At 38.9% G+C, this 27,110-nt stretch overlaps 2 protein-coding genes across 2 annotated transcripts; one reads left to right on the forward strand and one right to left on the reverse strand.

Moving 5' to 3' along the window:
• The first annotated feature begins 1,663 nt into the window (after positions 1 to 1,663).
• Positions 1,664 to 11,862, forward strand: LOC140280101 (organic cation/carnitine transporter 2-like). Its single transcript, XM_072375368.1, has 10 exons — positions 1,664 to 1,870; positions 3,157 to 3,339; positions 8,953 to 9,056; positions 9,342 to 9,496; positions 9,621 to 9,792; positions 9,949 to 10,075; positions 10,288 to 10,382; positions 10,848 to 11,062; positions 11,369 to 11,551; positions 11,659 to 11,862. The coding sequence occupies exons 1-10, from the start codon at positions 1,664 to 1,666 to the stop codon at positions 11,796 to 11,798; spliced, it is 1,581 nt and encodes a 526-aa protein (XP_072231469.1). The 3' UTR covers positions 11,799 to 11,862.
• On the reverse strand, positions 11,775 to 25,662 carry LOC140280098 (organic cation/carnitine transporter 2-like). The gene is made up of 10 exons (XM_072375367.1): positions 25,225 to 25,662; positions 24,935 to 25,038; positions 23,285 to 23,439; positions 23,008 to 23,179; positions 21,124 to 21,250; positions 17,791 to 17,888; positions 15,604 to 15,818; positions 15,300 to 15,482; positions 14,642 to 14,777; positions 11,775 to 13,044 (listed from the first exon to the last, which is right to left on the reverse strand). Exons 1-10 carry the CDS (start codon positions 25,654 to 25,656, stop codon positions 12,945 to 12,947), a joined length of 1,722 nt encoding a protein of 573 aa, XP_072231468.1. The 5' UTR covers positions 25,657 to 25,662; the 3' UTR covers positions 11,775 to 12,944.
• Between the last annotated feature and the right edge of the window lie 1,448 nt (positions 25,663 to 27,110).

Genomic DNA, 27,110 nt, shown 5'->3' on the forward strand with positions numbered 1-27,110 from the left:
ATCACCAAGTGCAATGCAAAGCGTCGGATGCAGTGGTGTAAAGCACGCTGCCACTGGACTCTAGAGAAGTGGAGACGCGTTCTCTGGAGTGACGAATCACGTTTTTCCATCTGGCAATCTGATAGACGAGTCTGGGCTTGCCAGGAGAACAGTACTTGTCTGACTGCATTGTGCCAAGTTTTCAGGAGCTATCCGAAAGTGTATATACATTCATACATTAGGAGTAATAGAAATGTTCTTTGTCATTTAAGATCACAAATAAAACTACTGGATGGCTGTTTGGCATGAACCGTTGACACACTTTGTTTTGAAGTTCTGTCTTGTCTCGTCATTTCCGGTTTTGTTTTGAAACACTAACTTCCTCTCGTTTCAGGTACCTGCCCTTCCTCCTGTGTCAAGTGTGTGATTGTCTTCCCTGATTCCCAAAGTGTTTCCACCTGTTCCCCATGGCTCCTCATGTGCTCAAATAGTCTTCGTCTCCCTTGTCTTGTGCCAGTGTGTTGCAACTATTCATGTTCCTCACTCTCGCGCCTTGAACCCACAGAATTTCCCAGCCAGTAAACCATGAGCCTGTAGTCGAGCGATCCTCCTACAGAGCATTCCTTTGTTTGTAGTTTTTTCCATAGCTTTAGTTACCTCGAGTAGTTTTTCATAGCCTGATTTTGCGCCTCTGTTTTTTGGAGAGATTTTGAGTTGTAACCTTTTTTCATAGACCCCTCCGTTAGAGGAGTGTTGCGTCGTTTAATTGTTAAAATTTCATAGTTCCTCCTCTAGTGAAGAGATTTTTTGTTTGAGTTGTTATGTCCTGTTTTTGCCTCCGTTAAAGGAGAATTTGGCGATAATTGTTAAAAGTTTGATAGAGCCTCCCTCTGTGGTGTGATTTCTGTTCTTGTGTACTTGGCCCCGTTATTGGAAGAGCATTCTCTTTTGTTTCAATCCGCCTCATCAGGAGAGGGTGAACATTTGTTTGTAATCTTTAATAGCCCTTTCTGTTTACCTCCTGGAGTGGAGAGAGTTTTGTTCTATAAGTTTCATAGCTGCCCTCTCCTCCACAATAGTTAGTGAGGAGAGTGTTCCAGGATTTTCACAGCCCTTCGTTTTGCTCTGCTCTGGAGTATCTCCACTGGTTGTGACTAATAAACCACCTTGTTCTGTAAATTCCCTGTATCTGTGTTCATCTGGGCCTTGACACTGTTTATGTTTCTATAGTCAGTTACAAGATTTTTGTGTTTTTTGCAGGCCTAACACACTGACTGGTGTCAGTTAAAGGGGAAGGGGAACTTCAACATAAAATACGTTCATCTACTCACTGATAACAGTTTGGCGTAAATAAGCTGTGCCGCAGCGGCGCTCATCAATGATGTCATCCCACTAGACGAGTGTGTAGAAAGCCCTCTGATGGCCCCGGATAACAACAAAAAAACTATTTTACCCTTTAACATTAACATTTTTTGCTATACTATTGATGTATTACCCTTTAACAATAAAAAAAAGTTAATCATTTAGCATTGGGACTTGAACTTTGTCTGTGGAGTGTCCCTCAGAGAATTGGCAATTTTAACACCATAAACTGTGGACAAGGACAACCGTGGGTGCGCGTGTGTGTGTCTTTCACGTCTGGACGTTGTGATAGACAGGTTTGCACAGTTTGGTGTCTGTGACAATGCAGGATTATGATGAATCCACAGCATTTCTAGGATCGTGGGGACATTTCCAAAAGAGTGTATTTTTCCTGCTCTGTGCCAGCATTTTGCCAAATGGATTTGGTGCCTTTTCCCTTGTCTTTCTGACTGACATTCCCAGTCACCATTGTCTGATTCCAGAGGTTAACTTGACCCAAGATTGGCACGAAGCTATCATCCCTATCGAGGTAAATCCGTTTATGAACTCATAAAGATAGCATTGCAGATTTATCCCATTTCTCATGAGATTGTTGCTGTCCGTCTGCAAAATTTCATGAAACTCGGTGAAGAAGTGGACCGCAGTCAGAAAAGTTCTGAAATTATTTTGCATGTAACAACATATTTTATAATACTGCAATATAGTGTATTGGCCTTGGTGCAGCATGCAGCAACTGCACTTGTTGTTTTTTTTCTGTTTGATTGTTACTCTTTAAAACATACATACAGCCCTAAAAAAAAGACAATCTTTGCCATTGTACTACTTCAGCCATAGGTATTCTAGGATTTTTATTGTGGCAAGTGCAAACGTTAAAAGAATGCAATTACAATTACAAAACTCATTTGGTATTCTGTGACACATTGAAAGGTATGAAGATTATCATTTGCAATTTTCAGTTGGAAAAAAATACCATTTCTTGAATAATTCTCAGATGCAACAGCCTTAGTTGTAACACTCAACAGAAAACTTTAGGATGAAACTGCAAAAGATGAGAAGAGGGGTTCGGCTGACACAGGAGTGATAGTTCCTTTCTGCAGCATTGACAAGTAGACAGGATCTCCATCGAGGAGTCTTCGTAAGGAAACCTAATCGGCTAAGTCTAAAGTTAACAAAGCAACATCTACAAACCAATGTCAAATTGATTCATTTGAGTGTCAAAGATAGACCAAAAATCAAACCAATTTGACAATTTTACAAGCTAGACCTTACAATCAAACATTATTTACTTCTAAAAATTTAAACTGAAGCATTTGGTGAGTCCCTGAAATGATTTTTGCTGAATTAGCAGGGAGGCAACTGTTCCAGGTGACAAAGAAATATCTTGAGGTTGACTCTAAGGTTTAAAATGGACAAAGTTAATGAAAGGTTTCTTTTTCACAAAAAAAAGCTAAATATGTATTTATTTTTCATGTTGCATCTGTATATCATCACTGTTTTACCACAAGATGCAGTGATGTAAACAACAAGCACATTGATGTGTGCTTCCACACTTAAGGCAGTCATTGTCTGCAAGGCATGCTTAACAAAGTATGAAACATTTTCATTATGGGTGTGCTAATTTGTCACTGCATTTAAACCCTTAAAAAGGGGATTCTACATTTCTTATCATAAATATTGTAGACTACTGCAGAGATATTGTCAGATATTGTATTACAATTTTTCTACCATAGTCATATCTACTATATCTATAACAGCCATAAGTTAACTGAAGAGATGTGCTTATCAGTAATGCTAAGTTTGTTATGTGACTGTGAGGTGGTGAATGAGAAACAAGAGCTGAGCCGATGCAGCAGATACAAACTGGATGTAGTCAGAAATCTCTCTGCCTGGGGATTTGTTCCTGGCAGGGACATCAACGTCACTGAACTTGAGCAGGAGAGCTGCATGGATGGCTGGAGCTACAGCAAGAACATCTACCACTCTACCATTGTTACTGAGGTAAGTAGGACCACGTACATGCAAGTGTTTGCTTATCTGAGCTGTAGTCTAGAGCTGATCACATTAGTAATGCTGTTCAGAGAGCATCTCCTATCCTAGCACTTAACTTGTACTTACCTACCCCCTCTATCTTTGCTCTTTATCTTTCTGCACTTCCTTCTATGCCTGCACCCTATCTCTACTCTGTCACCTCTGACAGAATCGGACTAGTGAGTTTCTTCTATGTAGTTTATTGTTAGCTTTTTGTATAGCTGTTATATCTTCATTTGTAAGTCGCTTTGGATAAAAGCGTCTGATAAATACATAAACATAAACATACAAAAACATAAACATAATGTTTCATTTCAAATATCTTTGATCCTCACACTCCCTTACAGGCTGTTTATGAGCATATGTGAGTTTCAATTCAATTAAATTTTATTTATATAGCGCCAAATTACAACAAATGTCATCTCAAGTCACTTAAATAATATAGTGCAATTCAAGCTAATTGGAATTCAATTAATTGTAATCATAATCCAATGAAATCCAATCAATTCATTTAAAAATAATCCAATTCATTCATGTAGAGCCAATTCAAAAACAATATCCTAGCTAAGGAAACCAACAGATTGCACTGAAACTTCAGTCCAATCTCCCGTCCTGAGTGTGTCTGAGGCGACTTTGGAAAGGAACGACTCCCTTTTAGCAGGAAGAAACCTCTGGCAGAACCAGACTCAGGAAGGGTGGCCATCCGCCTCAACCAGCTGGGGTTTGAGAAGACAAAAAAGAGGGAAAAGAGGGGGGAAAAACACCATAACGCCATTCAAAGGATATCTGTTGGAACAGGGAAATAATGTTGCATGTACGTAATATCATTTGAGAAATTAAACGGGGGGGAAAAGAGAGCAAAGTGAGGAAAGGTGTGACAGATGAGGTCCCCCAGCAGTCTAAGCCTATAGCAGCTTAACTATGGGATGTTTCAGGATCACCTGAGCCATCCCTAACTATAAGCTTTATCAAAAAGGAAAGTTTTAAGCCTAATCTTAAAAGTGGAAAAGGTGTCTGCTTCCTAGACATTTACTGGCAGTTTAATCCACAAGAGAGGGGCCTGATAACTGAAGGCTCTGCCTCCCATTCTACTTTTAGAAACTCTGGGAACAACAACTAAACCTGCCGTTGGGAGCGCAGTGCTCTGTTAGGAAAATATCTTACAATGAGATCTTTAAGATATGATGGAGCTCGGTCATTAAGAGCTTTATATGTGAGGAGAAGAATTAAATTCTATTCTGAATTTAACAGGAAGTCAATGAAGAGAAGCTAAAACTGGAAAAACATGATCTCTCCTGTTAGTTGTCATCAGAACTCTGGCTGCAGCATTTTGGATCAGCTGGAGGCTTTTCAGAGAATTTGTGGGACAGCCCAATAATAAAGAATTACAGTAGTCCAATCCTGAAACAACAAATGCATGGAGCAGTTTTCTGCATCACTCTGAGACAGGATGTTCCTGATTTTGGCAATATTAATGTTAATAAAAGCACTTTAAAGGGATTTAATGTTAGATGCTGTGGGTGAAAGAGTTGCACGTTGCCATTCAGCAGTCCTCCGTCCTGCTTAAGAGGTCTTTGTGGATCCTTAAAGCAAACTGGGTATTTACTCTGATGTGGAAATGCTCACATTATCCCGTTGGTCACACAGTTGCTCAGACAGGGGCGTAGCACCAAATTCTGGGTCCAATGATCTCCTATGCAAGGCCCCCCACCCCCAACGCTGAAAGTATCAAAAAAGGGCTTACTACCAGTCCAGTGAACTAACCACACATTATTCTCTTAAATGTACAACAAAAATAGCCTTATCACACTGACTTCTGTAAACTGAATTGTTGTTTTATTTTCAGAATGATTAAAAGCTATAACAGTAGATGCCACCAAAGGCAGCCTGAAAACTTGACTCACTACTCTTTTAAAAAAAAAAGGGCAAAAAGAAAACAGACTTCCACAAAGTGCTAAACACAGAAGTGTATACCCCAGTAAGTGCCAAATGTGACACACACATTTGTGACATGTGGCAAAAAAAAGTCAACTCAACTTTGGATGGAATTGCCTTTAGTCTCTTATTTTAATTAGGCTACAGTAAAACACAGAGCATGACTTATTACAGTATAAATAGCTAAAATGATGTGCTTTCATTTTAAACTCACCTTGTCTCAAGTCCACAGTATCAGAGGATGAGGGGTCTGTTGCTGCATCACCCTTTGTGACAGTTTCTGAAACTGACATTTCACAAGTTAGCTTTGCTCCTTGTTTGACAGCCTCCTTATGAACCTATGACACTGAGCCTACTAAGTCAGGCTATTAGCCTAATTATGTTATGGCCCAATAGTAAATATCAATAAGAATTTTTGAATTGGTATACTATTTCAGTGATGTGGTAGGCTATGCAAAAAAAAAATTTTGACTTTACCTCAGATTACAGAGGAGGCGTCACCTTATTTCTAATTTTGTGTTCTGCAGTTTTTATCACTGACACTCGCGGTGGTATTGAAGCGTTTTATAACCACAGGAGTTAATTTATGCGCTATTTGCTTTCACATTTGCTGCTACCTTTCTTGGGAAAGAAGTAGGTCAGCAGTTTCTTTCCCTCATTTCTTTTTTTTCCTCTCTCCTGCCTCTTTTTCCTTTTTTTAAAAACCTTATTTTTGCTTACTTGGGCATCATCTTCAACGTGCTGCGCAATGCAGCTTCAGCAGAATGAACGCTAAGTTAAAAGTTAAAAGCGCGCCTAAAAAGCCTGGCGAATGCAGACTAAACCATTTCGTGCAAGGTGTGAGGGTGCCTGTACTCAGACACTATATGTAGTCTAGGACACAAAATTCAGTCCATCAATCAACTGATTTATTTACCCAAAACCTTAAATTTACATTAGTTAGCAACATTTACTGTGATCTTTAAATCATATTAATATTTAAAGGGGAAAAAGACTCCTCAAGGGTCCCCCACCACTTGGGGCCCTGGTAACTCAGTCCCACTTTTCACCCCACTACGACGCCCCTGTCCTCAGGAACTCCATTTCACATGAAATAAGTGAAAGAAATTCATAAAGTTGCATCAGCTTGATACAAAAACATCCCCATAACCTGAGCGAGATCCTTAGTGAAATAAATATTCGTTTGCAAAACAATCCAAATTCAATCATTGCTAAGCATGTGCCAGCTAAATAACAACCAAAAGCACACTGACAGCCTAACATGATAGCACTTTATAGTAAAAGAAAGCTCTCTCTCATCATCTGTAAACAAAGGTGCACACTGGTAGAGAGAAGAAATCTCTCCTGTTATATTAGAGATTAACAGCAAATAAACATAAGCCTGATCTTGCTTTAATATACAATTCAATTCTACACAAACTGTAGTAACAATTTTCTCATCCAACATGGAGGAACTGTGGACATAAAAACAACTTTTGAGCAAGGCCTCTATTATATAAAATATTCAAATGTATATATAAATGTGTATATATATTACATGTATTTCAATAAAATTATACATTAACTATAAATAAAGACATATAACTTTGTCTACAAGCAGTCATTGTTGTGTGCTATGTACTGTAGTTATCATGTGGGTAGAGACTATTCTTGCCATGTTTGTAAGAGTTTACCCGGATACATTTTTAGAACGGCACATAAAAAATACTGTGAGGGTGACTGTATCAGCCATCTATCAATGTCCAATATACATCTAAAGCATGGCCACACTATAAGAACAACATTTGGTTTGTCCCAGTGTTAATTGGCCATGAGTATAGCTTGCAGGACAATAAGATACACAGCCTGGCCAAAAAAAAAGTCACCAGCTGGATTTAACTCAGCAAATAGGAGAGAGCCTCCTATTGGACATTTACTGCATGTGCGATTATCTTTCAGCTGGCAACAAGTTATTTAACCCCAACTGATGCAGTGAGTAGCTTCTCATTTCTTAAACAACCATGTCGAAAGACACATCCCGTGGTCGTGGAAAAGATGTTAGTCTGTTTGAGAAGGGTCAAATCATTGGCATACATCAAGCATCAAGCAAAGAAAACATCTAAGGAGATTGCAGAAACTATTAAAATTGGGTTAAGAACTGTTCAACGCATTATTAAAAACTGGAAGGATAGTGGGGAATCATCCTCTTCGAGGGAGAAATGTGGTCGGAAAAAAATCCTAACTGATTGTGATCGGCGATCACTTCAACGTTTGGTGAAATCAAATCGCAGAAAAACAGCCCAACTCAGGGCTATGTTTAAGAGTGAATGTGAGAGCATTGCCACACGCGAAATGCGAAGGGAACTCAAGGGATTGGGACTGAACATCTGTGAAGCCTTAAGAAAACCACTAATCACTGAGGCTAATTGGAAAAAAAAGGCTTCAATTTGCTTGAGAGCATAAAGATTGGACTCTGGACCAATGGAAGAAAGTCATGTGGTGTGATTAGTCCAGACTGGTGCGTCAGGGTAAGAGGAGAGACAGATGAAGTGCTGCACCTATCATGATCTGGGGTTGCTGCAGTTGGTCAGGTCTCGGTTCAGCAACGTTATGAGCTCAAAGAATGAGGTCAGCTGACTACCTGAAAATACTGAATGACCAGATTATTCCATCAATGGATTTTTCTTCCCTGATGGCACGGGCACATTCCAAGATGACAATGCCAGGATTCATCGGGCTCAAATTGTGAAAGAGCAGTTCAGGGAACATGAGACATGATTTCCACACATGGATTGGCCACCACAGAGTCCAGACCTCAACCCCATTGAGAATCTTCGGGATGTGCTGGAGAAGGCTTTGTGCAGTGGTCCGACTCTCCCATCATCAATACAAGATCTTGGTGAAAAATGAATGCAACACTGGACGGAAATAAATCTTGTGACATTGCAGAAGCTTATCAAAACAGTGCCACACTGAATGAGTGCCGTAATCAAAGCTAAAGGTGATCCATCGAAATATTAGAGTGTGTGTGACCTATTTTTGTAGGTGGCGACTTTTTTTTTTTGGCCAGGCAGTGTATTTGTGATCAAGAATTCACAAATTTGAAAATTGAGAATTTTGTGCCTTTGTAAGGTAAATGTGACATTTGGCTATGAATGAGACTGAAAATTACACAACTTTACACAAGGTAATTATTTTCAAGAATAGATGCCTTAAAAGAGTTTACATGTTCTCCCCGTGTATGCGTGGGTTCTCTCCAGGTACTCCGGCTTCCTCCCACCGTCCAAAAACATGCATGTCAGGTTCATTTGTGTCTGTAAATTGAGCCTAGGAGTGAGTGTGAGCGTGTAGGGTTGTTTGTGTCTGTGTGGCCCTGGGACGGACTGGCAGCTAGTCAAGGTTATACCCCACCTCGCACCCAATGACAGCACCGCCCCAGAATCTCTGAGAGATTCTTCTCATCTTTACACATGTTCATCTTGCAAAGACTTGACAGGGTCTGCCTTAAATTTGAAGCATTACCAATGTCTGCCCAAAAAATTATTATTTCACTTTTGAATTAATCAATTTAAGCATTATCAAGTGTCGAATGGTTTGTTGACAACATCTGAAAATAATCTGCATTTCATGTTTATTTCACTGTCTTATTCTTAAATGAACGTATTCCAGTTTGACCTGGTGTGCAGTGAGCAGTGGAAGCAGCCATTTACAGCCACAGTTTTCTTCCTGGGAGTTTTAGTTGGATCTTTCTTTTCAGGACTATTCTCAGACAAGTAAAGTTGAAAAATCTGTTTCCTTTTTTATTATTATTTCATTTTATTTCATTTTTCTGTAGTTATTTTTCATCTGAAAGCTGCCATTCATAATTTCATGCATTAACGTTATTTCATTATGTTCTAGTTTTACATTTTGCTGCATTGCATACAGTATTATGAATTTTGAACCCAAGACAAAGGATACAGTGACTGAAAAAGCATTGAAGAATCATCCAAATACGTTTTCCTTTTTCTCACTGTGTTTATCTGCTCTTTTTTTCATTGTACGACTGTTCACTGCAGATTTGGAAGAAAGCCTGTTCTCTTTGCAACCATTGCAGTCCAAACAGTTTTCACTTTTGCTGGAATCTTCTCACCTTCTTGGACAGTGTTCTCCATCATGCTCTTCATGAGCGGTTTGGGAAATATCTCCAACTATGCATCAGCATTTGTGCTAGGTAAATAGTATTATATCATACTTAGTTACTGCATATTAGTCAGGGATTTTGAATAATAACAGAAATACAGAGTAAACATTGCTTATTCTCATTACTGACTCCATACTTCCTTCTTTTTATGCAGGCGTTGAGATCTTTACTGGCAATGTGCGAGTCCTGTTTTCATCTCTGGGCATATGTTTGAGCTTTTCCTTTGGCTACATGATGCTGCCTCTGTTTGCTTACTTTTTAAGGGACTGGAAATCTCTTTTATTGGGTTTGTCTGTGCCTGGCCTACTCTCCCTTATCTTCTGGTGGTACATTGTACTTATTTTGATAAAAAATAATATCTTTACTTGGCACTGTAACCTCCTGCCAATCTTTTTTAAATAGAGGAAATTTAAAAAGAAAGTATTTTACACCACTTTGATCAAGACTGAGCCTTTCTGTCTTTGTGTTGAATACTGCGGCAGGTTTATCCCAGAGTCTCCTCAGTGGCTGCTCTCTCAGGGAAGAGTGAAAGAGGCAGAGGACATAATTAGAAGTGCTGCTAAGAAGAACAACGTTGAGGCTCCACAAGTCATCTTTGGTGATACCACTGTGCATGTATGTTGGCTTTGAGTTTAATCACGTAGAAACAGAGAAACGGGACTCTGAGGTGTTTTTGGTAAAATAATTGATTTGATAAAAATCACACTGTCACACTGTTTGTAATTTCTTTTTTTCTCTGTCGAGCAACTGTTATCACAGGAGCCCCATACAATACAGCGAAAACAATACAGCTGCTAACACAGAGATTTTGTATCTTTCAGGCTGATGAGAGACAAGCTAAGAAAAATTACGATCTCTTGAACCTACTGAGGACCACAAACATTGGAAGCACAGTTGCCACTCTGTGTCTGGTGTGGTGAGTTTCTGGTCAAAGAACAATCAGTTAGATTTTGAGCATTATTAGCAGCAGCTCATTAAAACATTAATTTCACACTACTGAGGGCTGTAAATGCCCTCAAAGTAAAGACTAATTGCTCCACATTATGTTTTTATACTTTTTATTGCTGTGTTTATTATAAACGGCCCAATAAAATCGCACAACCTTACAATACAACCTCAAAATCAGAGAGTGCAGGTCCAGAATTCCCTGACACTGCTTTAAGTTTAACAGCTGACTGCGCATTCAATGAGGAGAATTGTCAGAGTTTATGAACGAAGTGCCAGTGAGAGACTCAAATGCTTTTCAATATACTCCCAAGTCCAACTAATTGGATCATATGACCCTGTAAATGTGCAGTAGAATAAGTCTTCTGTACAGAGCACTGACAAGCTGGTGTCTTATCAACCTTCCAACCATCACTTGTTTCACTTGGTGTTCCAGGTTCAGTCTGAGTACTGGCTACTCTGGCCTGTCCCTCAACACATCCAGTCTTCATTCTGATCCCTATGTCAGCTGTTTCATCTCAGCAGCTGTAGAGGTGCCTGCATATATTTCCAGCTGGCTGGCCTTGCGCAACCTTCCACGAAGACTGTCTGTCATCTGTATCTTGCTCCTCGGTGGAGTGTCATTGTACATCATTCAAGTGGTGCCTCAAGGTAAGCAGAAAAAATAACGGCAGTAGTAGTTTGTCAAACAAGAGCTTATGGAACGGCATAATCAGTAATCAATTAGTATATACCTCAGATGTTTGACTAAACTCCCACAATTATCACTGCAGCACTTCTATGTGTGAAATGTGTTTTTCTTAAACAGATGAGGGAATGAATGCATTAACTGTAAACAGATCTAAAAAACCTCCAAACCTATGATTACATCCATCTAGTCTAATACAGAGCCTACAGAAACAGACTTTGTGTCTTTGCACTTTTAGATTCTTTGCCAAATTATATCTTCTCCTTCAGGTTTGTCAAATCTATCTATTGCTCTGGAGATGCTGGGCAAATTTGCTATAACCGCAGGTACATCCCTGATGTATGCGTACACAGCCGAGCTGTATCCAGCCATGCTGAGGGGCACCGCAGTAGGGATGGGTACTTGTGTGTCCAGAGTGGGAAACTGTGTCGCACCTTTTCTGTTACAGCTGAGTAAGTAAACTGCTATTGGAGAAAAAAATCACTTTCTTTATTCAAATGTGAATTAAATTCAACACGGCACACAGTCAATGACTCAGTTTGTACTTTTACTGGTGCAGCTTTTTACTTTAAGAACCTACCCAATATCATTCTGGGGACTCTGTCAGTTCTGTCTGCTTTTGCCACTTTCTTCCTACCGGAGAGTTTTGGACGACCTCTGCCTCAAACTATTCATCAGATGCATAAGCGGGAAAAGTAAGATGTTATATCTCGTGCTTCTTCTCTGTCAGACTTAGGAAATATGCAAATAATTAGAAATAATTTTGGAATTTTAAACTTTTTAAAACATTATCATTATTATCATCATAACTAATGTTGTTTTTGTGGTCCTTTCTGTAACCATCAGTCACATAACCCTGCCCATTATGATAGAGATGATGTGATAACGCTGATGCTGTTATTACACAAAAAATGCTGTGATGCTGAAAATGGTTTCTGAAGTGGAAAAAATATCTCTCACTGCAGCTTTTAACAGTGTCCCTTTCTGCTCCCAACAGAATGAAGTGCCCATTCATTACAACAAAAGTACATTCAACACCTGTGACACACCTGTGACACACTCTAATAGCAACTAAATGACTGAGTCACTGATTAACATTCTTAATGTGCAGCAGCTGCTGTTAAGCCTTATTCATTTGTACATGTGAAGTTTTTAATCAGCAGATTAAGGCCTGATGTAACATAAGCGTAAATCTATTTTACTTCCCATATTTGGAGGATGCATCAAATCTTTTTTTGTATGTGTCCATCCTTTTCACTGGCACTGCATGTACAGTGTGGACATTTGAGTACTTATATCAAGTTGTGTTTTTTGGTTGTTTGTATGTTTATTATAGCTTTTTTATTTTTTTAAGCTAAATTCTAACACCCTGCATTAAAGAGAGACTTAAGAAAAAACACTTTTGCAGTCATTTTGTATTTTGAGTTAAATTTCCTAACCAAGTTTTACAAATACAGTTTATTAAAGAACTGATGAAGCGTACAGGATTTTCTGCTGCACTTCACATGTTATTTTCACAAATATGTATACAAAATATTTAGTAGAAACTAAACTTTTGTTATGTGTTTTTATTTTGTTATCAATTTTTAACTGTAGAATGGAATGTGAACAGTGCTACATAAGTATGGTAGCAGTTGCATTGATGGTGAGTATGCGTAAAGCACAGGGAGAGATAGTTTCCTTACAATATTTTGTAGAAAAGAAAATATTATTCCTTAAATTGCATTTTAACAGCCAATTCTGTAGTACATGCATGCTTGCATCACACACTACACATACATGATAACATAACAATCCTTTTGTAAGATATATATGAAAAGAAATGTTTTGCCAGTCATTTACAGGTCAGATTTGAGCGCTGCTCCTAATGTGTGGAGGTTTTCCTTCAGCAGTGTTTTCCTCTTCTTCAGTGTGCGTTAGTGTATAAGGTGGCTTCCGACAGCATCTGGAAATACAAAATAATAATAATACACAGTGATCCTTGAAACTATCTTGGATAAAAAGGTGAAGGAAGAACATTTTTTAACAATGTACATCAGGTTGGAAATTTACGTGCATGTCATCTGAAACTTTTACTTTCAGTGTTCCACTATTCTGTCAATTCTACGGGCGGCAAAACAGCCCCTCCTATGAGGCTACCTCCACCATAATGAACAGCTGGTATGGTTGTCTTGGGGTTGAATACCTCACCTTTACTCTTCCAAGTATTTCTTCTTGTTCATGACACGGAAGGCAACTTACTGAAGGAGTTATATTCCACGGAAGGAACCACGGTATCAAAGGAAGAGATGATCATTTTGGGAAAATCTATTTTATTAGATGTGCTCGACACCACTCTTGTTTCTATAACCAGCTGAAAGTTGGCTAAGCTGACCACAAACTTCAAACGGGGAAAAAGCGAGCCTGGCTCAAGAGGAAAGCAACACAATCAACCTCTAGTACGCACTAATCATATCTTCTTTACTTTCTTTCATATCAAAAATAACATATATCATCATCAAGCCACAAGTTATTATCAAACTGATCTTTCATGCATAGTTAAGCTTGCAAGAGTGTGTTTTTCTAAGCATGTCTAACAGTGGCATGGTATGTGCAAACAGCCTGGTTGGTTGGCTGAATATGAAAACGTGATACGGCAGTTGATTGTGCATAGCAGAGAACAGTTTGTTTGAACTTGGACTTTAAGAAAGCATTAGTTACTTATTGTACATGTGAGGAATATTTCATCTTTATGCTGTCATTTAGGCAATATTGTAAAAGTGTCAAAGGGCAAGATGTGTCTGGGATTGTGCATAAACACACTGCCAGGTTAACGATTGAAAATCTGCTGCACGTACAAGTCTACTCTTACCAGAAAACGCGAAATACAGAAGGGATTTCCACATGACCAAAATCACGACAAAACCATGACCAAAATCATTGTATACTTCTAACCCTATGTCTTTAATATCTAAGCCTAACTGTGTACTTTCAATTCATAACTCTAACCATTCGCAGGCATAGAAGTTGTGATTTTGAATGAGAGTAGAAGAGTGAATAGACTGTTGAAAAGTGCCCAACTATCAACCAAGTAACGTCGTCTACCAGCCTTCCTCCTCCATACAAGTGACAGAAATAATAATGTGTACCGTGTGTGCAGTGTCAAGACGTTACAAGTGAATAATATCGCCATGCAGCTATATGTGGCAGTTGAACGTCATCATGTAGCAAGAACATGGGGACACAATAAATGTGCACTTCATCAGGTAATGTTCTCCATTTGGACAATTTTAAAGCACTTTTTGTGAAACTGAAATGTCTTGCTCTTGGACTAACGTAACCGTAAGAGTCATTTGCAAAAAAAAGCCTTTTTCTCTATCCTAATAGAGGAATGTTTTATGTTTCTGTTTCTATCTCTGTAAAACAAATGTATCATGAAAATGAATTATCATTCTTGATCCTGTTTGAAAATGAAGATTCCAAAATGCTGTGTAAAATTCTAAACTAATGATCAATCCTAAAATATGATAATACTGGTCTCTCAAATGCAGGTGCAGGTTTACCCCGGGAAGTGTTGCATGTGAGTGATGGTGTCAGGCAGAGGCATTCCATAGCTCTCAGGCAGCAGGAGACTCAGCAACCCTGCCAGAGTTGTGAGGGTTCCCATTAGGATGTAAGGCAGTGAAATGGAATAGCTTCCTGTGGCAACACAATAAAAGGGGAAGCAGACAGTGAGAAACAGCTTAGTTTATAATGGTACTATAGAGCAGTTAAGAAAAGACAAAGGTAGACTTCTTTTTCAAATGAAGGCTTTAGGACATTACAGAGGACTTTCTAATCAAAGCCTGCCTTTATGTTTTTGAGCAAGTAGTTGGTCTTGCTCTCATTTCTGGCTGGAACGTTTCTACGTTTCTGTGTGTGGTTTCCTCCAAGAGTACAAAAACAGGCAAGTTAGATCAAGTGGCTAAAAAGTTGACTAAAAATGTGACTGTGAATATTGCAACTGAGCAGGTGGTCCTCTCACTTTGTGTTTCAAGAGGCCGTAATATTCCCATATCATGGTGGGATGTTTGATACAAGTAATGTAAATTAGTGGAATGACAGTACATGACTTCTAATATTATTAAGCCTATGTTGCTTTGTTGTATTTATGAGGACAGTGAATGTAAGTGGAGTGCCATAAAGTTAATGTACTTCAGGGAAAAGAAACAGCATTCTTACTTAAGTAAATGAAGAAGGGAGCAATGATGCTGCCAATTCTTGAAGCCATGGAACAAGTGCCAACAGCTGTATTCCTCAGGACAGTGGGGTAGATTTCTGCTGAGTAGGCGTACACAACCGCAAATGCTGTTGTCACAGCAAACTTCCCCATCATCTCCAGTGTTATAGCTACATAGACCAAGTCTGCAGGGAATGAAATATTACACTGTTAAAGTTTGTGAGTCATTGACTCAGTTAACTGAACGAATGATTAAAGGGCAGAAACGTAGTCTGTATGAAACTGTTGCCAGTTGTGGTGTCATACGTGCTGGTATGAGCTGTACGATGAGTAGAAACAACCCTCCAGTGAAGAGAGTTGAGGAGAGACTCAGTCGTCTGGAACACCAGCGGAACATGACCCAAGACAAAGTGTAGGCTGGGAACTCCACCAGAGCTGACAGGAAACAGTTGAAGAACGGATTCCCATGGAGATTTGCCGTGTTCAACGAAAGACCAAAGTAGGCGACGGTAATGGTGTTCCTGTCGAGGAAAAATTTGACGCAAAAAAAACAAACTGATTTATTTTATGCACTACTGCACATAAGTATGTTTATCAGCGTCTCTTATCCAAAACCCTAATACTTCAACCGAACCCTAAATTTAACAAAAAATCTAAAAACAGTGCAAAGATAACATGAGAAATGTTCAAACTGAGACATTTTATCTATTTATTTCAAACTAAAAGTTAAGGTTGGGAAAGGAGAATCTTCTTTCTGGGTCACCCCTTTTAACTAAACTTTAGAAACTGGGAAAACCACTTGCTGTAGTATTGGAAGCAAAACTTTTTCGTTCTTGCTTAATATAGGATTTGTCATGATCTGACTTGGCTTGGAGGTGTGTTTCTGAATTTCAGGCTGGGTGAGCAGGTTTCCTTGGATACCAGGGCTGAGTCTGGTTGCTGCCTGCTGTCACACTTGTTTCGTCATCTACTGGCATCAAGAATCATCCTTAAGGAGCAGCAGTCTTTGCCAGATCGTTTTACCATTCCCGTGCCACGTTCCTCCCGAGACTCTGTCGGAGTCCCTGGCTTCCTTTCTCGACCAACCAACATCATTGCCTTTTTCAGATCTTCCTCCACGTCCACCTCACCACCTGCCTGCTCACCCGCCGCCACCCTGGAACACACCCTCCCGCCTGTCTGACTCTGCCCCACCCTCCAGTCATATTTCACCAGCTCGCAGTAAGGCAGTCTCTATCCCCTTTTTGGAACATTTTCCCTGTTGGATTCAAAATTAACCAACCTCTTCTTATTCAATTACGCCTGCCTCTCAAACTCCTGCGCTGCCCGGTTTCTCACCATTAACCTGGATCCTTATTCAACGTTGCCTGTTCATTCTACTTGGTCACTAAGAATAAATCTTTTATTTTCTTCTCAACCGAATCCTGCTTTTGAGTTCTTTCTCTGGTTTGGCTGATACCCTGTGACAGCATTTTAGCTGTTTGTAACGCTCCCGTTGTATTAACCTTTCTGGACTGCCTGCTAGGGAATTTAAAACATTAACTTTTGACACTGAGCCATGCTGTTGTAATGTGCTGAATGTGGTTTGGCATTGTCTATCTGAAAAAAATAAGACCACCCCTGAAAAATATGTAAACTGTAATCCAGGACCTAATGTTCTTTACCCTTTATATTTCACTCATCATTAATAATAAGTCACACTAATGCCCTTACATACAATAACAAATGATTGATTTTAGCTGTGCACTGAGAATAAGACTGATAGACTGTCTCCAGTGTTCAAACATTTTTTGAAAATGAAAAAAATAAAGACTTATTTATCACCTTTCAAACTTAAGATTGTTTCAACAAATTGCTTTAACGTGTGTTTCTCGTTCACTCATTTACACAAACACTCACAGTGAGCCTCTTACTATCTATATGCGCTCTGTGTGTGCAGCACTTTCTTTTTCTTCTACAGTCACATACCAAAGAGCAATGTAAGAGTTCCAAGTCTTCAAGGAAGATGTGTAGGGGCTGGGATCAAATAAGTTATTGCTCTGTTGGAAAACAGCTACTCGATCACCTGCACCTGAGCAAGGACCCATCTTACTTGTACATATTTTTTGTTGGTTTTTTTTCAGATCTGACAGTTAAAAGTTTGTAAGTCCTTCAACTGTCTAAAAGATAATTAAAAATGAAAGAAAGCATGTCATTTAGAGCTTGTTTTCAGACTCAGCATGCATAAGACCACTAAAGACATACTGTGCAGTTACATAAAATCTGAGTTTGATCTTAGCTGCAGGCTTCACAGCCCCTGACAGGTCATTATTTGTTGTTAGTAAAACAGGTTGACATGTGGCTGAGATGACGCATGAACAGGCAAAAACTGTGCATGTACACCATATGTGCAACAGTGTGCTCTGTAATATGCCTGTTTGTTAGTGCTGAGTCTCTGTGTACTCATGGTCACTGTGAGGAATGTGGAGGCCAGCTGGGACAGCAGGGACTCACCAGACCAGCCACAGCGTGATGGAGATCCAGCGGATGTTTCGAGAACGAAGCAGGTCACAGATGTTGTGGGGCCTCCTCTTCTCAGACTTAGTGTCTTTCTGTGGGGCAGCAGAGCATGAGGAAAAACAACCATTTAAAGAGAAAAGCCGTCAGTCTAGAAATAACATGAGAGGGATGCGTGACCACTTGCTAACTGAGCACACACGTTCACATATGCTGAGTGCAAACAAATCTGTTTCTCAGTGCTGTAACGGATTGTCATTTATCATGTTACCATGCGCCACTTGTTATTTACCAAGCAATTTAGCCTGGATTGCTGCCAAAAACAGAACTGAGCAGTTTCCCACAAATTACTAAGTCTAAGGAGTACAACAAACGTTACTGGAACAAATTAAAATGTTCATATACCTATACATGTATGTAGAAAGTGCCCCCACATGACGGATTAGAAGTACTCTGGACTCAGATTGGTGCATTAGAACTGAATTGTTCAGTGCCTGCATATTATCATTGAATTACATACCAATTATATTGGCTGTAAGCACCACTTTCAAAGGGTCATTTGCTCATAACAAAGATAACTAGAGAACAGCATGTGTCTGCACTGAGTAAAGGTCATGATTTGTGGCAGCTCGGTTTCTCAGAATCAAGCTCACAGGTTTAGTTACATGACACAGAAACCAGCTGTTTGTAGGAGCAGCAGGGGAATAGAAAAAGGCATTTACAACTAATCAAAATCATTCAGCTCTCTTTAAACATAAACTATGATTACATTTCCACTATGACAGCTCATCTATTTTTGCACTATTACCACAGTAAAAGGATCAAGTCCCATGTTAAAGAAGTTACAATTGTGTTTTTCAAAAATTCATCCCACAGTTTCAAGATTTTCTTTAAGTAAATTCTAACTTTTTCTTATCTCAATATTAATCAGCTTTATAACAACAAAAATGAACGGGACCCCTAAAGGCAAAGTTTGGGCATCTGTCAGCGTACCCTCTGGTACATATCTCAGCATATAAATGTGTTTGCAGCTAAAACTTTAAGTCATTGTTTGAGGAATTTTCATCCATTCTCCCTACAAAAGGTTTCAAGTTTTGTTTGCACTGCATTGCTCTGGCAGTATACAGCAGTTGTGCAACCTGTGCATCAGAATGGTTGTAAAAGGCTCTTGACCAAGCGCCAGTATGTGTTGCAGTGGGAACGAGATTACATTTTGCTTGCTTCGCTTGAGGCAGTCCATGTTGTATTTTGAAATATGTTTAGGAGCATTATCCTGTTGTAGAATCCATCCATTTAAGTTTGCTTCCAGATTTTAAAAGTGTTTAATTTAACTGTTTTTCTACAAGCACATGAAATGCTCCCTGTACCACTGGCTGCAACACAAGCCCAAGGCATGATAGAGCTACTCCTGTGTTTAACAGTTGGGGAGGTGTGCTTTTCTTGGAAATCTACACTATTTAGTTTTTTCAGGCACTACTGGTGTTTACTTTAAATGGCATTATAGAAGAGAGGGCACAGCGAGGGGGATGACGTGTAGCAAAAAGCCACAGGTTGGGACTCGAACCCAGACAGGATGCAAGGAAGACCGTCAGCCTCCTTAAATTGTTTTGGTTCATTAATAATTTTGTTCATTTCATACAAAAAGTTGTAATTTAGCTGATTTAGATGATTTGACAGGACTTTATTACCAGAATGCATCAGGGTTTGTTGAGCTTGTTACATTGCAAACCTCTGATGATGAATTCTGTGGTGAGGATGCAGGAAGGGTTTTCTTCTGTTGACTTAAGGAAGGTCATATTTGTGCAGCTGCTGCTGCAGGACAGACGAGTGCAGGATCTCTACAGACTCTACTAAAGCTTCTTCTTTTTCTTTTTTCAGTTAAATAATTTGCTCTAAATTCAATCCTACATCAGTTCTCTTAAAGATCTCAATTTGACCTTGACTGTTTCTTTTACTATCTTCATTTCTGTTCATTTCTTAGCATTACAAACTGTTTTCATATCTTCGATCACATTCTTCTGCATTGGGCATCAGTTGTTTAAACTATTAACCTGCTTGCAGCTGTAAAGAGCCCATTGCTGCTGATACATTTCCAAATGATGACTGTAATTAAGCCAGAGCCCTAACAAACTAATAACAGCTGGAAAAACTTATCTGAGAGCTCACTTTTGCAGTATGTTGCTTTTTTTTTCTCATTTAAAAATTGTACAAAATAAAAGAATACATTCAACTTTCTTAAACTGTTGATTTACTCACTTTTGGTGTAACTTTTCCAGAAAGAGACCAAAATGTGTTGCATAAATCTTGATATTTCTGTAAACTGACATTCAGTGAGTTCGTTCTCATGTGGAATATGAGAAAACAACAAAATATTACCCTGAGCAGTGACTCCTGAAAGGTTCATCCTCCCTCACCTTCCCCTAAAACCCAGTGTGAGCAGGGAAACAATTACCAATGATTTATGGGTTAAAGGGTTACAGAAAAGTCAAGTGGTTTCTATGATGGCTCAGGAAGCTCATTGCACTTTGAATCTTCACACAAGATAACTGATTTGTTTCCACCCTCGTTATCAACTGCTTTCTGATTTTTTTATTCCTTTTTTTACTTAGAATTCAATCATTTTTAAAAGAAACAAACACCTCTCTTCAACAAGAACTCTTTTGTAACTGTAGTACAGCAGAACATGCTCTAAAAGCTTAATTTTTTTCAAAGCAAGCCTTCTTCCAAGTTGGACGAATAACACTGGTCTGTCTGTGCAGCTGGATGAGAAACCTGCGAGGGCAGCTCACAAAGTGCAAGACTGAATAGAGAAAAACATCTGATAACTTAACTTTTACATGCAGTGGCATCATAAAAAAATTATAATAGTTTGTATGTCCTCTGAAGCTGCAGCTCCCTCAGCCACTGTCATTGTCTCTAAATGAGAAAGCATTTTTACTCAGTATCTTTGATTTAATTCATCGTATTACTATAAATTATGAATAACAAACGTCACATTTCCAATTAGGATACATGTAAAAGAAAAAAACTATTTTATTTTTGTTTCTCAGTTACAGATTATATGGTTCTGTTCCCCTGAGCCTTTGACTGATATGTCTTTCAAGCTTTGTCAGTAAACCAATAATAATTTTGGTTTGGCAAAAGGTTTGTAGCAGTTAAGAGAGCGGACAGTGACTTAAAAGCAAAAGAAAACTGAGTCAGATTTACCTTTGACTAACTTTGATCATTTTATCAATTGTATGCAGATGCAAAAGTTATGTTCTCATGACAAAGTATACTGTGATGATTAGTTTGAATCTGTTTACTACAGCAATAGAATTGTGCTCTCACCTGCAAAGAACTAAAGATGACCGGCGGAGGCTCAATCTTATTCAGCTTAGCAGCATGTCTGAATATGACCTCAGCGTCTTTCACTCTTCCCTGAGAAAGCAGCCACCGAGGAGACTCTGGGATGAACCTGCCTCATAACACAACAGAAAGACAAAGAGGTCCAATCCAAAGTGCACTTAAAAAACACACTTTAATACATTTAAAACTTAAAAAACACAGTTTAAAGGAAGGTACTGCTCAGTTGTTGTTGTTTTTGTTTTGTTTTGTTTTGTTTTGTTTTGTTTTGTTTTGTTTTGTTTTGTTTTGTTTTGTTTTGTTTTGTTTTGTTTTGTTTTGTTTTGTTTTGTTTTGTCAGAGTGTTAAATCGGAGTGTTTCCATAAAAGTTATACCTACATAAACCCAGCTTTAACATCGACGTGAAGTTTTTGTGCTCATTAGTCCGGTTAAGTCTATATTTTTGGATCCATCCATCTTCTATACCCTCTTAATTTAATTCAGGGTTGTGGCATTAGGGTTGCTGGAGCCTATCCCCGCTGCCAACTGGCAAAAGGTAGGGTAGACATTGGAGAAATAGCCAGTCCACCACAGGACCAAACTAGAGACAAATTAGGTCAATTTAAAATCACCAATCGACCTAACATGCATGTTTTTGGATAATGAAATTAAACTGGGGTACCCAGAGAGAACCTACAGGGAGAGTATGCAAACTCCACAGAGAACGGTGGGAGCTGGGATTTGAACCAGGAACCATCTACCTGTGAGGCGACTATCTTTGTAGGATGTTTACTAATAGCTAATTGCTTCTAGATAATTCCAATTTTTTGTCTACAGCATAATGTTGATTGTACAACCCTGTTTTCAAAAGAGCTGTGACACTGTGTAAAATGGGCCTAATGTGGTTTGGAATTGTCTTGCTGAAATAAACAAAGCCTCTCCAGATGAAGACATCATGCTGATAGCAGCAAAACTTGCTTCAAAACCTGTGTATATCATTCAGCATCAATGGTAGATTCAAAGATGTTTAAGGTCTCCATACCCTATGGGCTATTCTACTATTATTCTACTACTACTATTCTACCCACTGCCATCAAATATGGTGGCTTTTGAAGTGTGCGCAGTTAACAAGCTGAATGGCCCCTCTCCAGTCAAATCCCAGCACAATTTCCCATTGCCACATTTAATTAGCCATTCACAGCCTCACTGTTCCAGTCGTATGTACTTATACATGCTTGGCTTGCTCTGTGAGACAAGAACGTGCTTCTGGCTAGATCAGCTAAATTCCCAGGTCTGATAACTGAATAGCACATAATGACCACTGAGTCTGCAGAGAAGGAAGTAGAGTTTCTGGATGTGACGGCCCAAAGTACACGGCCAGTGTTTCGGTGAGTTTTTAACAGAGTGTTTTTTCCTTGCAACTGAAAAACTCAGCTTCTCAGGGATGTTCTTTTGAGACCTTGACTTCCTGCCAATAAACTCAACTAATAAATGAGAAAAAATCCCTTGCACCAATGCATCATCTGATAAACATTCTGCACCACTTTCAATTAAACATAGGATTTGAATACATGTCTTCATATGTAGTACATTTCACAAAGTCTTGCAACCCTTTTAAAAAGCGTGAATGTAAAAGTGTAACGTGTTTATCCGAATTTTTTTTATCAAAAAGTACGTCTTGAAACAGTCAGAAACCCTAAAATGTAAAAAAAAAAAACTTGCAATTATTCATGTCAATCCCAAAACTCAATCAACAGATTTTTCTCTTGTTAAAGCTGCCAAAACACAATCGACAAAGCTTTTTATAAATAATGCAGAAACAGATGAAGCATGAAAAACTCATTACATAACCTCAGAAATCATACAGACACACACACACACCCACCTACCACCAGAGAGGCAAACAGAGGCAGCTTGGCAGCGTGAGGCTGAGAAGAAGCATCCTCCAGTCTCTGATGCAGAAAGCAAGCAGTGGCAGAAGCATGTAGCCCACAGCGAAGAACAGACACACTCCCGCAGTGGAGAAAATTGTCCGAGCCCTTGGTCCTAATATCTCGGTGCCTTAACACATGTTGAAACACATGTTAAATTATACTTTTTTTTAAACAAATATATAGTATCATGGATATCATGATGAATAAGCTGAAAACAAAATAACTGATGTACCTAAGACGAATGCAGTCACATAATTGGAGATTTGAGCCAAGCCGACAACAAAAAACACGGCACAGAAGGCTGTCCAGCTCTGAGAGAAAACCTGAACGAATGTGGCGATTGTCTGGAGTGCTATTGTGACAAACATCACTATTTTTCTCCCAAATCTGAAATTTACACAAGGCACAAAAGATTGACCAAGTAAGCATTTTTCACATGTGGAAGAATGTAATTCATGACACAATTTAAGAGTCTGTCTGCTGTTACATTACTTCATTTAGAACTGACATTCCTCAACTTGTACTATGCCTTTATCTTTTTTTCACTATTTTTGTCTTACAGCATTTTTACTGTACAGTAGACTAGCTTCTCACCCCTCCTATCTGCTTTTATCTTGTGTAAATGGTAACTAGGTTGTGAAGAAAGCAGCTGCAGAGCCAGAGATTGTTCTCTCAGGTGTTGGTTGAGATGCAGATAAATGGCAAAGTAGGATGAACAGATGTGCTTAATTTATTAGATGACCCAAAACACAATTTAAGATTTAAGGGGTCCTGTACATCATCTTTAAGGAGAGATTAAGCTCTAAGTTTCCTAATTAAGAAGAAAACTTGAGCTATGTTGTTGAACAAGTCCCAATTTCTCTGAAAGATAACTAACCAGCAAGGTTCCCCCATCACATTTTGACCTAAATTGTTAAGTTTTCTGTCATTTTCACAGGAGAATACCACATATTATTCAGAAAACCATAAATCATCTTTACCACTAAATCATTTTTTATAAGCCACTGTAATTTTTTTAAAAGTTTATGATAATTTACTGTTAACATATAACCAGTTTGCCTTTACTGTAATTTATAGTAAAATACTACAAATATCTGAGTAAAGCATACATTATTTTTACAGTTAGTTGCTGTAAATTCATTGTATCATGACTATAATTTATGACATCATATGGTTCTTAAAGTTACTCTGTGTGTGTGTGTGTGTGTGTGTGTGTGTGCGTGTGTGTGTGTGTGTGTGTGTGTGTGTGTGTGTGTGTGTGTTTTAGAAGTAATCTGCTGTGAATAGATCACTAGTGGTACAACAGTAGTTAGCCAATGTGCTGAACAGATTTATTTCTGAACCCAAATCAGAACCTCCGCAGCATATGCAGGTCCTGTCCAGATAATGATCAAAAGCTTATCTGGTTCAAAGAAAATTCATTCAGAGAAATAGTGAAATCAATTTATGTATTTTGTTTTGTCCCTTTTAGTCAAGTTGTCATTGACTTCTGTCTGTCCTACTCAAACAGTTTGGTCACCACTGGCAGCAATGTTGTTAGTAAGCTGCCTTAAATGGATAACCACAGAAACCTAATGGAGACAGTACTGCCGGTAAGTAACAGTGAAAGAAACAAAAAGTCTAACAATACAAAGTTTAAGTAGCTGAAAGATCTAGTGACTCATTAACAGTGGGATAAATGGTGTCACGATGAACTCAAATGACTTTTGGCTGAGGGTTCAAGAGTACATACTGAATTTGGGCAATAAGAATGATTGGCTTACTCTAAGACTTCTGTTTTAATAGATCTGTACTGTCTGCATGGGATAGATCTGTACTATCTGCATCAATGATCATGTCTGTTTTTCTGTTATTTCTTAAACCACTAGTCTTTGTCCATAACCTGTCAGAGATCTGTCCTGAAATGAAGGAGCCAGTGAGAACACCAAAGAAAAAGCAAGAAGAAGTCAGTGGGTTCTTCCAGCTTTCATCACACACCAAGTCCCACTGCAAAACACACAGGCAAAAATAAACTGTACAGATTAAATTAGGAAGCGTAAAGTGCACAACACATGTTAAAATGTGACTGTAATATTCATGACTGTAACATTACTGTGGGAAAAGTTAGTTTACACCCAGTTTTCCAAGTTTGTGCTGAGGGCAGCTGCCTTTTGGAAAGCCCTATACACACACCTCAGTTATGATGGTAGATGTGTAGATGCTTTGGTCGTACTCCCATCCGTCGAGGCAGCCTTCTTTTGGTACATTAGACAGATTAACTTCAATGCCGGGTAGCAAGCCTCTTTCCGAGAAACTCACTACCTCTTCAAGCTTGAATCTGGAGCACCTGCTGGGCATTAAGGCGCCGCCGCGGCTCTCGTCCCTCTCCAGAGGGATGCTGCTGTTCCGCCATGCTGCGGTGAGGTTGAGGTGCGCGGGTACGAGGCAGCGGTGGGGCGGCGTGTCGGCGAGAAACACGATGGACAGGCCGGAGAAACCGTTGGGGATGACGCTTAGACAGAGCAGGAAAAAAACCTGCTGCTGGAAGCGTCCCCACTCTCCCAGGAAGGCGGTTTGAGCCTCATAGTTGGGTAGTTTGTTGGAGACTGAAGGCTCCGCGCACATGTTTCAGAAGAGTTAAGGAACACAAATGAATGAGTTCAGATTGGGCATTTCTGAAGCATTGGTTTCAGCCACAACACCATCCCTCCCACCACCCGCTGTAATATTTTTTTTTTTTTGCCTGCGGTTTTCTGAGTCAACCTCGTCTTCGAATGTTCTATCCGTGGGTTTAATGTCGACTAAACCATAATCAGAGTTGTCACTCTTCAAATTATTAACTGCTCACACACACTCGCCAATGCTGTTAACTTGTGTCAATGATACGTTGGTGTGCTTTCCCGGTCTTGTTCAGTGGAAGAAATGACAGATATTGACAGATAATGACAGTAAAGCTAAAAAGATGTGTCTTGAATAAAACTACCCCCACCTTTAATTAGATATATTAATTAAGGCTAAATATATATATATATATATATATATATATATATATATATATATATATATATATATAGCCTCTTTAAATGTAAATCTGATATGAAAAAATCGATTACACACTTTAATACATGATCAAATTATGGTTAAAAGTATCAAATATTACCAAAAGTAGTGAAGAGAGGTCCTGTATATAGAGAATGTACCATATTTCACGCAAAAATAAAACCAATGCTATATGTGTTGCAGTTCTGTTCTAAATTTCATCTGGTGTGAAAAGAAAATTTGAAACAGCCTAATCAGCTTTGTAGAGGTTAAATACGAGGTAGTCTGTCTTTGTCCACGTACTCCAAGTTTATTTAGTCATCTATACCACTGCTTGCTTTGTTTTGTGTGTATTATTTTTATATGCAAGTTCTTTATTGTGGAACCTGGCTAGTTTCTGCCCAATCAAACAGCATGTGACTTTTAAACTGCTGCATCTCTTTAAAATTCTTTTAACAGTTTTTTTTAGTCAGATATAAATTAGTCATGACTTCTAACTGCTTGTTGAACATTCAGTATCTGTTCACATTTGCAAAATGCTAGATTGGCATTTCCATTTAGCATAATTCAAAGTTTTAAAAGGAACTGTAAATCTGACCGACTGTCCTTAAAATTGGCTGTAACTTGTTGGAATATTCCTCCGTGGTCTTGAACCTTATTCCATCATACAGTTATCTCCCAACTGAAAAGAAAGAAAAAAAAGACCCAGGTTTTACCACATTGCTTACTTTCAAACAGAAAAGATAAATGTATGATACGTATGGTGGGCCTTTTTATCATTGTAATGGCTAATGCACTATCCATCCATCTATCCATTTTCTATAACCGCTTAATCCATCGGTCTGGTCCCGGGGGGGCTGCAGCCTAATCCAATGGTAATCCATGGTAAGAATACAAATCAGTTTTTTGGTTACACCTCCTTAAAACCTTCCCCCTCAGAGAAGCAGACGTTTTAGCCTGTCCAGTGCCTCATAACCTTACACTTAAGTTACAGGGTGGAGGCCTTATCTTGAACATTTCATAACAGCTGATTATGTGAT

The sequence above is a fragment of the Leuresthes tenuis genome, unplaced genomic scaffold (assembly GCF_036924035.1).
Source record: "Leuresthes tenuis unplaced genomic scaffold, fLeuTen1.0.hap1 SCAF_21, whole genome shotgun sequence".
Classification (NCBI taxonomy): domain Eukaryota; kingdom Metazoa; phylum Chordata; class Actinopteri; order Atheriniformes; family Atherinopsidae; genus Leuresthes; species Leuresthes tenuis.